Consider the following 13,134-nt stretch of genomic DNA (forward strand, 5'->3'; position numbering starts at 1 on the left):
GCCGCTCCGACTCAGAGGTCAGACACGATGGATCGCTGCCGGACCTACACACACACACACACACACACACACACTCTCTCTCTCTCTCTCTCTGGCCGTTATCTCCGGGCAGTTTGTTTCGTCCCCGTCGTGTGCGTTCGGCGTCGGGACAGATATCCCAGGGTGCAATCTGTTCTCCGGCTTCTTTACATACTTCACCCGAGACGTGTTTTTTTTTTTTTTCCCCCGATCTTATCTCGGCCATCTCGTGACCGAAACCAGCGCACACCCGCAGCGAGCTGCGTCTCGACCGGCGGCAGCGCTCCTCCGCGAGGCGACGAGTCGACTGTCGAAGTCCTTCAGAAAGCTTTAAAAAGAAGGAAAAATACCTTTTTTTTTTTTTTCTTCTTCTTCATATTTCACTTTTATTCTAGTCAGATGATCACGTAATAATAGTTTCCATGCACTGAGAGTTTGGGGAACCAAAATTGGTTTTGCCTCGGAAAGAGTTCGACAGCTTCAACCCCAACGTTGTCCGAGTAGCTGCAATGCATTCTGGTCCGCTTCCTGCCCCGCCGTTCCCGGTTCCTCATTCAGAAAAGTTCCTTCCTGCACGATTGCCGAATGTGCAAAAATAGCAGCTCATACGAAGCGTTTCTTTTGAGACTGTTCGGTTCGTATTCACAACTATTAGCCAGATTTCTGTGAAATTTTGCAAAAGGTCATTCTTTGTCTCCAGAGGATATTAACGAAAAAAATAAATAAATCTCAATCTGTGCTGCAGCGCCGACAAGAGAGTCCGCGCCGTGTTTGGTAAACGGTCTGCCCTGCGCGGCGTAAATGAAGGCATGTGTGTGTGTGTGTGTGTGTGTGTGTGTGTGTGTGTGTGGGACAGGAAGAAAAAAAAAAGTCTTTCGACAGCAACCTTTGTCAAGCAGAGAAGAAGCAGCAGGTGAAGCAGATGAGAACTGAAAGAAACTGAAAGTCTGCGACCTCGGAGGTGAAAAAAAGGGAAAAATGATCTGCAGATCAGTGTTGCGTTTATTTTATTGGAAAATATTCAGACTGCAAACATTTCCAAGAAATAGATGAAACAAAACAGCACTCACGTATTGTTGAAATCAGTTTATTATATATATAAAAAAAAATTTTTTTTAAAACTCTGGTTGAAAACAAATGCCACAAAATATCATCAAATATGAACCGAAACTAAAAAAATTAACGTCTCATTATGAAAACTGATAATCGTCCAATATTTACTGTTTGTTTGTGTCGTGGGCACGATCGGAAAAAACAAAAAAACAAATCCTGTTTCCGTGTATACACAACAGATAAATCTGCGTACGTGAGGTATAATCGTGTTTCTCCGATTACAGGAAAACCGGCTTTTGTTGTTCACACGACAGCGAACAAGATCAGATTACCGGAGTTAAACCGGTCGCTTTAAGTGCGCGTCGCTGTTTGATTAACTGCGTTAACCTGTTAAGTATCGTCACAGACAACAAACAAAAAAACAAAACAACCTCCGGACGTATAAAAGCAACCGACATGTAGATTATACAGCAGTTATTGTCATTATTACGGATTATTGTCTGAATTTTTCGGTCCTAAAAATATAAAGAATTGTCAAAAAGCACATTTTCTCCTGCATTGTTTCAGATCACAATTCATTTGGAACTATTCATGTAAACAATTTGATAAAACACGTACCCGATGTGATGTTATTAATCACCCAGCTGACGCAGTATTCATGGAGAGATGTTTTTTTGTTTGTTTGTTTGTTTTTTTTTAGCTGAAAACAACTTCCTGCTGGAAACGAGGAAAGCGACACAGTTACTGAACTTATGATTATTGAATTAGCGCCCGGTTCCTCTGAGGTTTCTAAACATTTTAGTGACAGAAAAATGTAATTTGCCTTTTAAAACGTCTGACTCAGCGAAGTGTAAAAACAAATTTAATAAAAAATAAATAAATAAATAAATAAAAAATGGCCATTTAAGGAGGGAGGAGTCGGATTAATGAGGGGGATGAAGCGTACAGTGTGTGTGTGTGTGTGTGTAAGGTATTTTGGGAGGGTACCCTGCGGCCTGTCTGGGGACCCAGATCGAGCGGTGGTGGTGGTGGTGGTGGGGGAGGGGGGAGAGTCCAGAGACGCCGCGCTGCCGTCCTAACGATGTCCACCGGCCTAATTGAATATTGACGTTCTGCACACGAGGGGCTAAATGGTTTCTGTCTGCTTCACCTCCGCCGGCCGGCCGGACGGACGGCCGGACGGGGCAGCGCTTTTTTTTTTTTTTTTTTCCGGGTTGGAGAGGAGGGGTTATTAAATGCTCCTGTTACCATGGTTACCGGCAATTTGTTCGCGTGATGCTTCGGGTTGTTTTACGGCGCTGCAGATGTTTCGAGGTGAAGAAGGCAGAGTTGTTTTTTCTTCTCTCCGTGGTGAACTTAAACAACTGACACACAAAACGCACAAGGGTGAAGTTGGTTTCTTCGCTCCTCCTCCTCCTCCTCCTCCACCTCCTCCTCCTCCTCCTCCTCCACCTCCTCCTCCTCCTCTTACTTCGGCTTCTATTTCTGTGACCGGAGTGTTTTTTTTTTTTTGTTGTTGTTGTCTTTTTCACTTCCCACTGCGCCTGCCTCCAGACGCTTCTCCTTTGTTGCCACGGCGACGCTCTCCAGATGGCGAGTGTCAAGGCAAAGCCGGGTTTTTTTTTGAATGTCGTCTGATCGCAACGCACACGCACACGCATGCATATACATACTTACATAGGTCTGCATATATGAGAACAGACGAGCTGCGTACATTCTGTTCGACTCGCATCCTACTCAGAAGCTGGTGGACGCTGCACTCTGCCCACACACACACACACACACACACACACACACACACACACACACACACACACACACACACACACACTATAATAAAACCTGTGTCACCGCTACACAGGAAACAATCTCTCCTTTATGTGACCGGGATGTCATTAATCTTGGCGGAGGTTAACAAATACACTTGCATGGAAGGTATATTTCATAGGCAGACAGCCGACAATGGGGCCATTGTGGTGTCGGAGCCGCGGCCCTTTTTTTTTTGGTGTTTGGCTCCGGATCCACGACTTCATGTCAGGGGAGGGAGAGGGGGTGGGGGGGGGGGGGGGGGTATGTTTCATCTCCCAGATGAATGTGTTTATGCGGGCGAAAACATGTGAAACACGGAGCAGAATCCAGGTTCCAGCTGTTTATTTATTTCTGCCGCGAGAAGCCGCGATTTATTTATTTTTTCTGAATGGGGGTCCGTTTCGGCACATTTTTCAAAGTTTGGCCTTGTCGCTATTAGTCAAAAAAAAAAAAAAAAAAAAAAAGCCAGACAAATACTCCTGCTGGTGCTTTTTCTTCTTCTTTTTTTTTTTTTGTATTATTTTTTTTCCCCGTGTGCAGCCAGCCGGACCAGCTCTGCTCTGATTCACCGCTCTTTTCCGAAAGTTTCTTCTTCTTCTTCTTCTTCTTCTTCTTCTTCTTCTTCTTCTTCTTCTTCTTCTTCTTCTTCTTCTTCTTCTTCTTCTTCTTCTTCTTCTTCTTCTGCAGCGGCGATTTCCATCCGAGAAGTCTTCCCCAGTAATCCATTAGACTTCCATTATCTCCGATTTGTGTGATTAGCTCTAATTAATCAGTTCAGTCCGTGGCCTCCGCCCACCCCCCACCCCCACCCCGCCCCCACCCCACACAACACGCTCCTCACATTTCATTTTTAACCTCATTTCTCAGCTCTCCACCGAGCGAGAGAACGAGGCGACGGCCGAGCGAGCAAATCAAAACAGGCGAGCGAGCTTCGGGTCCGGACGCCGCAAACGCTCGATACTCCGGACGGGTCTAAACCTCGAATTCAAACGAAGAGATGGGTTTTTTTTTCTGGGTTTTTGTAGCAGCAGGTCAGCTCAAAGGATATATATATATATATATATATATATATATATATATATATATATACACACACACTGAGGTGTATTATGTGATGATAATCTATCTTCCTTTCCTCTGTTGTCAGCCTTCGTCTGCCGTTACCACTATTGTGATAAATGAAGGCTCAATTTATCAACCGGCCTCCACTCGATTTTCTTTTTTTCTCCCCCTTTGGTTTCCACGGCTCCCGCTCCAATATCTAACCTCTGTACGGTTCACTTTATTTCTTCATCTGTTTCCACCACCACCATCCATCCATCCAATCCATCCGTCGCTCGTTCCCACTCGGCCACATCGAAGGCGCTTTTTTTTTTTTTTTTTTTCCCCTCTCTCGTGTCCGCCGTTGTAGCTCGAGACGCTGCCTGTCAACCTCCGCAGACTCCCGTCCCGGGCTGCTTCGGAGGTGGCTCCGACCGCTGTCAATCAACCCGTAGATGGGTAGCAGAGGGAGGAGGCGGGAGGAGGTGGGAAGGTTGACACCTAATGCGTCTCCCTGCTGTTTAAGAAATGCACTTTTTTTTTTTTTTTTTTTTCCTTTCCCCTCCACCGGGCGCCGCGCAGTCAGTCGTTTAATTCTGCCTTTCTGGAAATTAATTCATCTCGACCGCGACTCCTGGAATTTGCAGGCGACCGGCTCCGGGGCATCGAACCAAGCGCTCCCTCCTGACGGGTAAACGAGTCTGAGCGACCGCGGAGGGGGGTTTCGTTTCGAGCGACTCGCCATCTGATGCGTTTACGCTCGCGAGGACCTGCGGGTCGCACGTCGTCTCGCCCTCGTCGCTACTTCAGAAACTCAGAAACAGTTGAAAGATTTATGCATTCGAAGATGAAATTGTTTTTTGTTTTTGCTTAATTTGAAACGTTTCCAAAGCGATAGATCTAATTAGTTGTAACTAATCACGCGTGTGCTGCACGGCTAACTGTAGAAACACCGTTTGTTTCACTTCTGCTTTTATTTGAAGCACTTTGAACAAATGAAATCACGGTTTATGGTACGAAAGGGATCAGAACACCCGACTCTGCACTTCCTTCGTAGCTTTTCAGCCTCTTTGTTTTGGTTTTATAACTCGCTGCACCTGAAGCTCTCGTGCACGTCCTTGAAATGCTTTATTCTGTATTTTAACTCTAATTTATTAACGCGTTGTCTTGCGTTTAATTCAATCTTTCTATTTTAAATGACATTTTAACATTGTTTTTACGTTCCTTTATTCCTTTTTTTTTTTTTTTAAATGATACATTTTCCTTCTGCAAAGCACTTTGAGCTGCGTTTCTTGCATGACAGCTGCTACACAAGTGAAGTTTATCGTCATTATTATGATTATTCAACAGGAATAAAGTCCGATCCGCGAGTGAGACGAGTCCTCGCGAACCCGAGTTACGTGTGACGCAACTTCCTGCAGCTGCTTCACAATAAAAGCTCAAAATCAGTCCCAATTCTCGCGAACCATTTTACATTGAAGCAGCAGCTTTGTCGAGTTTTTTTGGTTTTTTTTTTTTACCTTGTTTGAGCTCTCTGACACGTTGCAGCCTTTTTATCTTCCATCCTTTGTGCACAACTTTTTAATTCGATGTGCAAATTGAACCTGTTCCGTGAATATTTTCCAACGCAAAAACAAAATTATAGATTCCAGTTGAAGCTCTGAAGTTATTCACGAAGTGACGCAGGATTAAGATAACGGTGCATTTAAAACAAGGTTGGGTTTTTTTTTAGTCATAGATTAATGGCATGTTTTAACAGAAAAGAGCAGAAATGCATATGTAACATATATTGCTTCCTGATATCATTTATGCTTTATATGCCATAATAACGGAGGAGTCGGTCCGCTGATTGATGTTAATGTGACCCCCCCCCCTCCCTCTCCCTTCCCCCTCCATCTCTGCAGGACTCCGTGGTTTAATGGCTGGGGGTTCAATCTGCCTCGGGGTCAGTCTCTGCTGGATAAATGGAACTTGGTCCCCGAAGGCATCGACATCCTGATGACCCACGGACCTCCGCTCGGTGAGTCCAATTAACCAATCACAGCCCCCTCCCTTCCCTCCCCCCCCCCCCTACCTCATCGCCATGTGTAATGAAGTTGTGCCTCGTTATTCGAAAACCCGTGTGAAGTCACCGGAGGCGTTTAAAAAAAAAAAAAAAAAAAAATCTGAATCCCGCCGTTTCTGGAGTAAAACACCTCAACACGCTTCCACGATTCAATATTTGCGTTTGACTTCATGAAAAAGAAACTACACATTGTTTGGTTTTAGTTTTTTTAATTTTTTTTTTTTACTACAGACTGGTTCAGTTTTCCTTCGAGTTGTTTGGGTGCCGGTTGTTGTTGTTGTTGTTGTTGTTTTTCCCCCTCTGTGCGCTCTCCATCTGGCTTTATTGAGTGATTTCCTTCCCTCTCGCCGACGGAGGGTTTTGCCGCCGCCGCTGTTGTTTCTGCTGCAGCGGCCACCGAAGCCGCTTGATTGCAGGGAAACTCGATTTTCACGGCAGACGCTGCAAACGACTGAGAGAGAGAGAGAGAGAGAGAGAGAGAGAGAGACCTCCAAAGCTGGAGGAGACATGATGGAAAGAAGAAAGAAAAAAAAAATCAGGGCTGCACAAACTGTGGAAGAAATATGAAGGACGGGTTTCATCTGACTGTAATATTCAGATGAAAAGGCAGTAAATGAACAGTCGTGAGGTTTTAACGCACCTGCAGAGTTGAGTATTAAGTGATTGTTCTGAACTCGGGAGAGCGACAAATTTATACAAAGAAAATGTGGTGGATTTTGAAAAACAAGGTTTTAGTGAGTTTTTTATTTTATTTGTGAAGAACGACAGACTTTCACCTCGTGCGTTTCAAGATTTGAGAGATTTTCTGTTAGCCGTACATTTTTAATCACAAGCTGACTCAGCATTTACGACAAAGACTGGGTTTTGTACAACCGGAATCAACCGGACGATTGTTCTCTCAAACAAATCTGACAAGATTCGGGGTTGATATTTAATAATCCGCCCATTCATTTCCATAAAAAGTTTTGAATTTTTTTGATTCGTCCGACCACAGGGCAGTTTTTCATCTTAAACGAGCTCGGGGGCCCAGAGGAGGTTTCTGGATCATATTTTATATTTGGTTTCCTCTTTGCATGGTAAAGTTTTAAACTGCATTTGTGGATCTAGAATTGGTTTATTTGGAAGTGCTCCTGAGCCCATGCAGTGATTTCCACTGCACAGTATGTTTGTTTTTGATGCGGTGCCGCCTGAGGGGCCCAAAAATCACGGCCATCCAGTGCTGGTTTTCTTACCAGTACTTTTCTTTTACTACACGAGTTGCTCCAAATGCCATTAATAATATGTTGATCAGTTTAAACGGAGGTTTCTACAACCTTGAAGTTAATGACAGAAATACACGTCAGTGTTTTCCCGAAGTTCGTGGAAGACTTCGGTGCACCTGTTTGTTCGGGATCATCCACAAAGCAAATTTGAATGTTTTTCAATAAAATTTCATTTATGACCATTATTAATATACAAATCTGTCAATACAAGTTCAGAAAAATTTTGGGAAAAGCAGATGAAACACACGACGCCCCCCGCCCCCCAAAAAAAGCCCACAGACAAAATATACATCGTCATTTTCCAAAAGCATGCGCAGAAGATTCTGGAACAGAAATATTTACAGAAAGCAGAAAAAGACTGATTTACGACTTGGGCCTCTGACCTTTGACCTCTTCGTGTTACACCCAAAACACAGACACATGTCGACCGGCCCCGGATTGATCCCGAAACACTCTTGAGACGAGACTGTCCGTCTCCACCTACCTAAATAATTACGAGTAGACGCTTGGAGTATGAATAATGATAAGACCCGTTAGAAAATAAATTACAATTTTGGTCTCTGTACTTGATCAGTTTTATGGTTCCCATTGCACCAATTAAATCGATGTTGATCACGTGACTCTTTTTTTGTTGTTGTTGTTCTAGGTTTCCGAGACTGGGTCCCGAAGGAGCTGCAGCGGGTCGGATGCGTCGAGCTGCTCAACACGGTCCAGAAGAGGGTGCGGCCCAAACTTCACGCCTTCGGAGGCATCCACGAAGGTACAGGGAAACAAAATCCAGACCGCGTGAATCCTCCTTCATCATTCATGGTTGCATGAGAGAGGTTATCAAAAGGAATATTTCATCGCTAAAGATACTACACAAGGACTTCTGTGTGTTTAATACGTTTTGGTTTCAGTCCACGGGGGGGAAGGTTTTGCCAAATTTGTGGAACTTAAGTTCGCTGTCCTCTCGCTAAACATTGGTTTTTCCTTTTTATAGTAATCCTAATTTATTCAAATGAGTTAAGAGCTACATAATCGACTGACAGAAAATTTTGACGAGTGAATAATCGCTTCATTCTTTTTCTGAGCAAAAATACCCACTTTTTTTTTCTTTTTTTTTTTTTACACCTAAAATGTACATTTCATGCACAGACGTCAATGATATTCTGACCACTCGCAGGTGAAATGAGTAACAGTGAATGTATCTGAATACGGCACATAAATTGAACAGTAGTCCAGGTTATTTATTCAGGACTTATTATTATGATTTATGACAAAGAGGCAGCTGCAAAGAAACTTTGTAACTTTGACGAGAACCAAATCATTACGGCCAAAACGGAAGCTTTTCTTGCTGCGTGTTACAGGTGTGGTCGTAATGTTTCCGGCTCATCGGCCGATTTCAGCCCTGAATGCAAATTAAACTGTATTAAACCCGTAAGTAGATAATTAGCGTCAAAATACGAGTGATTAAAGATGATAAATGAACATAATGAATTCATGGAAATACTGTAAAATAAACTCGAGCATGTAAATTGCTAAACTGAGTGAATGAAATCAGTATAATTGAGCGTACAATCAGTGATTAAGGGCAGTGGTTCCTCAACTGGTGGGTCGTGGCCCAAAGGTGGGTCTCGGAGCCATTTGAGTGGGTAAAAAAAAAAGAGTATTTATTTTAAAGCATATACATTTATACAATTATAAGTTGATAATTGATATATGTTATGTTTGTATGTTACAAAAACGTGATATTTATAATAAACTTTTCACCGTTTTAATGTGATACAGATGCTTTTTTTTTCTGGCTTGCCAGCAACGCGCTTCCGTATGTTTCGGCAATATTTATTTTTAGATAAATTTAAGCGCCTCAAAAGAGAAAAAAATTTGGCTTACGACTTAATGACCAAGAAAAAAACGTGGATTCTGACCGTAGACTGTTTAGAAAAGTTAGACAAATCGAATGGGTCTGAAAAAAGGGAAGCGCCTTAAAGCGCAATACCACCGATGGCCACTGGAGGTTGACACCAAAAAGGCTCCATTGACTCCCATTCAACTTGTCTCACGAAATACAAAGTTATTATTAGGGTGTCGTTCACTAAAGTCGCTCCTTCTTATTCGTTTTCTGGCGGTCCATCTGAAAATAATCTCATCATGAATGAAATTGTTAGGCCTCAAAAAAGCGGTATGTTTTTGGGGGAGGGGGAGGGCGTGTCTGTTTGATTGACAGGCCTCTGGTGCAGTCAGGTTTCCTCTACCTGTGGGCGGGACGTAAAGCTCCCAATCAGATGAGCCGGACCACTTTAAGAACCACCGGTTAACGGGAACGATTTGATAAAAACTGAATGCTGCCTGTTGCTGACACCTGTCCCCCCCCTTCCTCCTTCCTCCTCCTCCTCCTCACCAGGGTACGGGATCATGACAGACGGCTACACGACGTTCATCAATGCGTCGACGTGCACTGTCAGCTTCCAGCCCACCAACCCCCCCATCGTGTTCGACCTGCCCAACCCCTCCAGCTCCTGAGACCAGAGGATCCGGAGGGAGGGGGAAGGGGGGAGGGGGGTTGCAGGCTGGATAAACTACTTCTTTTTCTATAAATATGTCAAGTTTAAAAAAAAAAAAATTAAAAAAAAAAAAATATTCTAAGTGTTTCTTTGCAAAACTTTTGATCTTCTCCAAGCTGTTGTCGAGACGGAGAAGATTTTGGAGACGGACGCTGAGGGGGGTGGGGGGGGATCTGTGTGGGAGCGTTAAAGGAGAATACCGGTGTTTATTTTTTAATTTTTCTTTTTAAAGCTTGTGCCAACAATCCTGGCTTCCCTTGTTCTTTTTTTTTTCTTTTTTCTGCACACAGTCGGCATCGTTGCAGACATCAGGGCCTGTAGAAAGTTTTTTTTTTGTTTTTGTTTTAATTGGTGTTATTCAATGTGAATAAACAACTTCCACCAAGCGAGATAATTCAGGAAGAAATTTGGGGATTTCATTGTGCAGAGTTGAGCGTTTTTGGTTTTGGTTTTTATTACACTCCATGATGGAAATAATCCTTTAAAAAAACGTCAAAACGAGCGCATTGGTGACGTGTTAGTTCACAAACATGAACTTTTTGAATGCCGAAAATGGGCGTGTCTATTTTTGATCCTGACTTTTTTTTTTTTTTGTGATCACAAAATCACAGAAAAACCAAACAATGAGGGATGATTTCCTTCTCCGGCCTTCCACATCGTAGCACCGTCACATCACGCACGTCTTTAGGTGCGTTTTTCTTCTTTTTTTTGGTTTTTTAGCCGAATTTCTCAAGTTTGCGTTAAAAAAAAACAACAAAAAAAACAGCCTTTAAAGTCTGAATGGTTTGAATTTTGGAGGGAATGTGAAGCTGTGGATGTGGGTGACGCCGGTATTCTCCTTTCCAGAGGGAATTTTTGTGGCTAAACAATCTTGGTCTTGATAAATATTGGTCAGATCTGTAAGATAAATGATGCTTTGTGAATTTGTACAATTTCGTTATGCCTGGTTTGCATTGGCCAGACAATGGATGCCATTGTTTTACGTTGTGTCATCTGATATTTTGTGTTTAGGTCTTTTTTTTTTTTTTTTTGATTTCTCGTCAGTTCCTCTTTTCTTATCGGCTGACAGGGACGCTGCCTTAAACTAGCTTTAATGTTCTCAGCTAGAGCCCCGCTCTCTGCGAGCTCAGAGAAAAGTCCTTATTTATTACCCATCATCCCCGCAAAACAACACCTGACTAACGCAGGGACGGAAAAGCTATCGAGTTACAGCCTGAAAAGAAAAAAAAAAAAAAATCCACTTTGTATCATCCCATCATGGATTTCTGATCTAATTTGGAAAATGTATGTATAAAAAAATATATATATATTATATATATTCATGTTGTAAAACATCTGTACTAAAAGTTGTGTTTGATGAAAAAAAAGGAAAATTTGGTGCATTTTTTTTTTCTCTATATGCACCTGTACGATTGCCATGTTTCTTTAATGCTCCCATCAAATGTTCTTCAGACGTTTTCTTTCATGTTTTTATGTATTGACTCTCCCCGTAAGGTAGACGTTCATCTCGGACGAGAGAGAGGGAAAACAAAAATTTGTCGGTCACAATCCAAAAGGTGCTGATTGTTCGCAGCAACGCACCTGCCTAAACATGGTTAAATCGTCCTTTTAAAATGTAAATCCGATAGTATTTGTGTTTTATTGCTTTTTTTTTTTCCTGTTTTTTTTTTTTTTCTAATTTTTGCACTGTGTGTAAATGCAATCTTGCTCGCACAAAAAAAAAAAAAAAAAAAAAAAACGTTGCCAACAGTCGTCTCAACTTTGCCGCTGTAAATGCTCTTTTCGTGCTCTGTTCCTCTCTCGCTCTTTCTCTCGATTGTATCCCTCTTCATGGAAATGTTAGTTCTCTCTTTCAGTTCATTGTGATATATTTAGCTGCCTTTATATGCAAATAAAATTGCAAGATTTTTACTTATGGAACTCCATCTTGGTTTTTTTTAATCTGAAAATGTGAACAGGACAGTATGTCCAGGTTTTAGTTCTGAATGTTTCGGGCCAACTTTTGAGGTCGCAACCGAGTCACGTATCGAGTCGTCTGAAGATCGGGCAAAAATTCAAACTTAATGCAGTTTTCGAAATTGAAATGGTCAATTTGTAAATGTCATTTTATTGAGGTGGCCCGAATCATTTGGAAACTAGACTTACCGCCTCGCAGTCGTTTTTCTTTTTCAACCAGTCGAGTTGCGGTTTTACATCCTTGTCTGTCTTGTAAAAAAAAAAAAATCATCCTGTGAACATTGACGTTAATTCTAGAAACCAAAACCCGTTTGTGGTCTCTAAATATGTCTATTTATGCTGTAAAGTAGGTTATTTTTAACAGGAGGGTCTTTTGCTTTTGGAGCCGGTCTGAACTGAAGATTTTGGTACTTATATGTTGGCTTTATTTTTCAGCCCTGGAGTTCGAAGCTCGGTCCAGACCATAAACTGGTTAAAAGAAAAAGCTTTTGGGTCTAAAAAGTAAAGCCAATGTGGCAGTGCCTTGAATTGCAATACCACTGAGAACCAGTAGGGGCTGCCTCCAAAAAAAAAAAAAATGTTTTTCCACATGTTACTGTCTAAATTTAGTTCTTCTGATCAGTGAAAAAACCAATAGGTAATTGGATCTCAAAGAGTGGTATGTTTGGGGGGCGAGTCTGATTTGATTGACAGGCCTTGAGTGCAGTCAGGTTATATATATAAGGGCCCGAGCACCGAATGGTGCGAAAGCCCTATTGTTATTCAAGGCAGACGCAGACCCCCAGCTGGAAACGACTTCATGAAGACACGGGTTCGAGCCCCGCTCAGGTATCACACATGGTTACGTTTCATGGGGGGTGAGTCCCTCTAAGGCAAATCCCTGTAAGGGTCCGCCACACGGTTCATAGAGTGCTCAAGGTTTCAAGTTTCAAATTCATGTAGTACATGCAGTCCTAATAATACCAAACTAAAGTTTAACAATACAAAATATTTAAAGTGTAACTTTTTTTTCCGTATAGTATATTGTATATAGTATACAGTATACTGTATATACAGTACTTTATACAGTATATAAGTACTGTATACTGTATATAGTATATTGTATATAGTATATTTTATATTGTATATAATAAATAGTATATTTTATATTGTATATAATAAATAGTATATTGTATATAGTATATTGTATATTGATATAGTATATATCATATACATATATACGTATATATATAGTATATACATATATACATACATATATAGTATATTGTATATAGTATGTAGTATATATGTATAGTATATTGTATATAGTATAGTGTATATAGTATATACATATATACGTATATATATATATATAAGTGTGATGTTTCACCATGACACAGGAAAC

The 13,134-nt window shown here is 41.6% G+C and overlaps 1 protein-coding gene across 1 annotated transcript in view; it reads left to right on the plus strand.

Moving 5' to 3' along the window:
* The window catches only part of mpped2a (metallophosphoesterase domain containing 2a), a 62,582-nt gene extending 50,877 nt beyond the window's left edge, over window positions 1-11,705 (plus strand). The window contains exons 4-6 of the mRNA XM_069705459.1: window positions 5,826-5,941; window positions 7,895-8,008; window positions 9,635-11,705. Of these exons, the coding sequence (XP_069561560.1) occupies window positions 5,826-5,941; window positions 7,895-8,008; window positions 9,635-9,753 (349 nt within the window). The 3' untranslated portion in view covers window positions 9,754-11,705. The remainder of the gene's footprint in view (window positions 1-5,825; window positions 5,942-7,894; window positions 8,009-9,634) is intronic.
* Window positions 11,706-13,134: the final 1,429 nt, after the last annotated feature.

This window comes from Brachyistius frenatus, unplaced genomic scaffold, assembly GCF_029030835.1.
Source record: "Brachyistius frenatus isolate BFR_SWC_R1_liver_20210118 unplaced genomic scaffold, ASM2903083v1 Contig_56, whole genome shotgun sequence".
NCBI classification, from domain to species: Eukaryota; Metazoa; Chordata; class Actinopteri; family Embiotocidae; genus Brachyistius; species Brachyistius frenatus.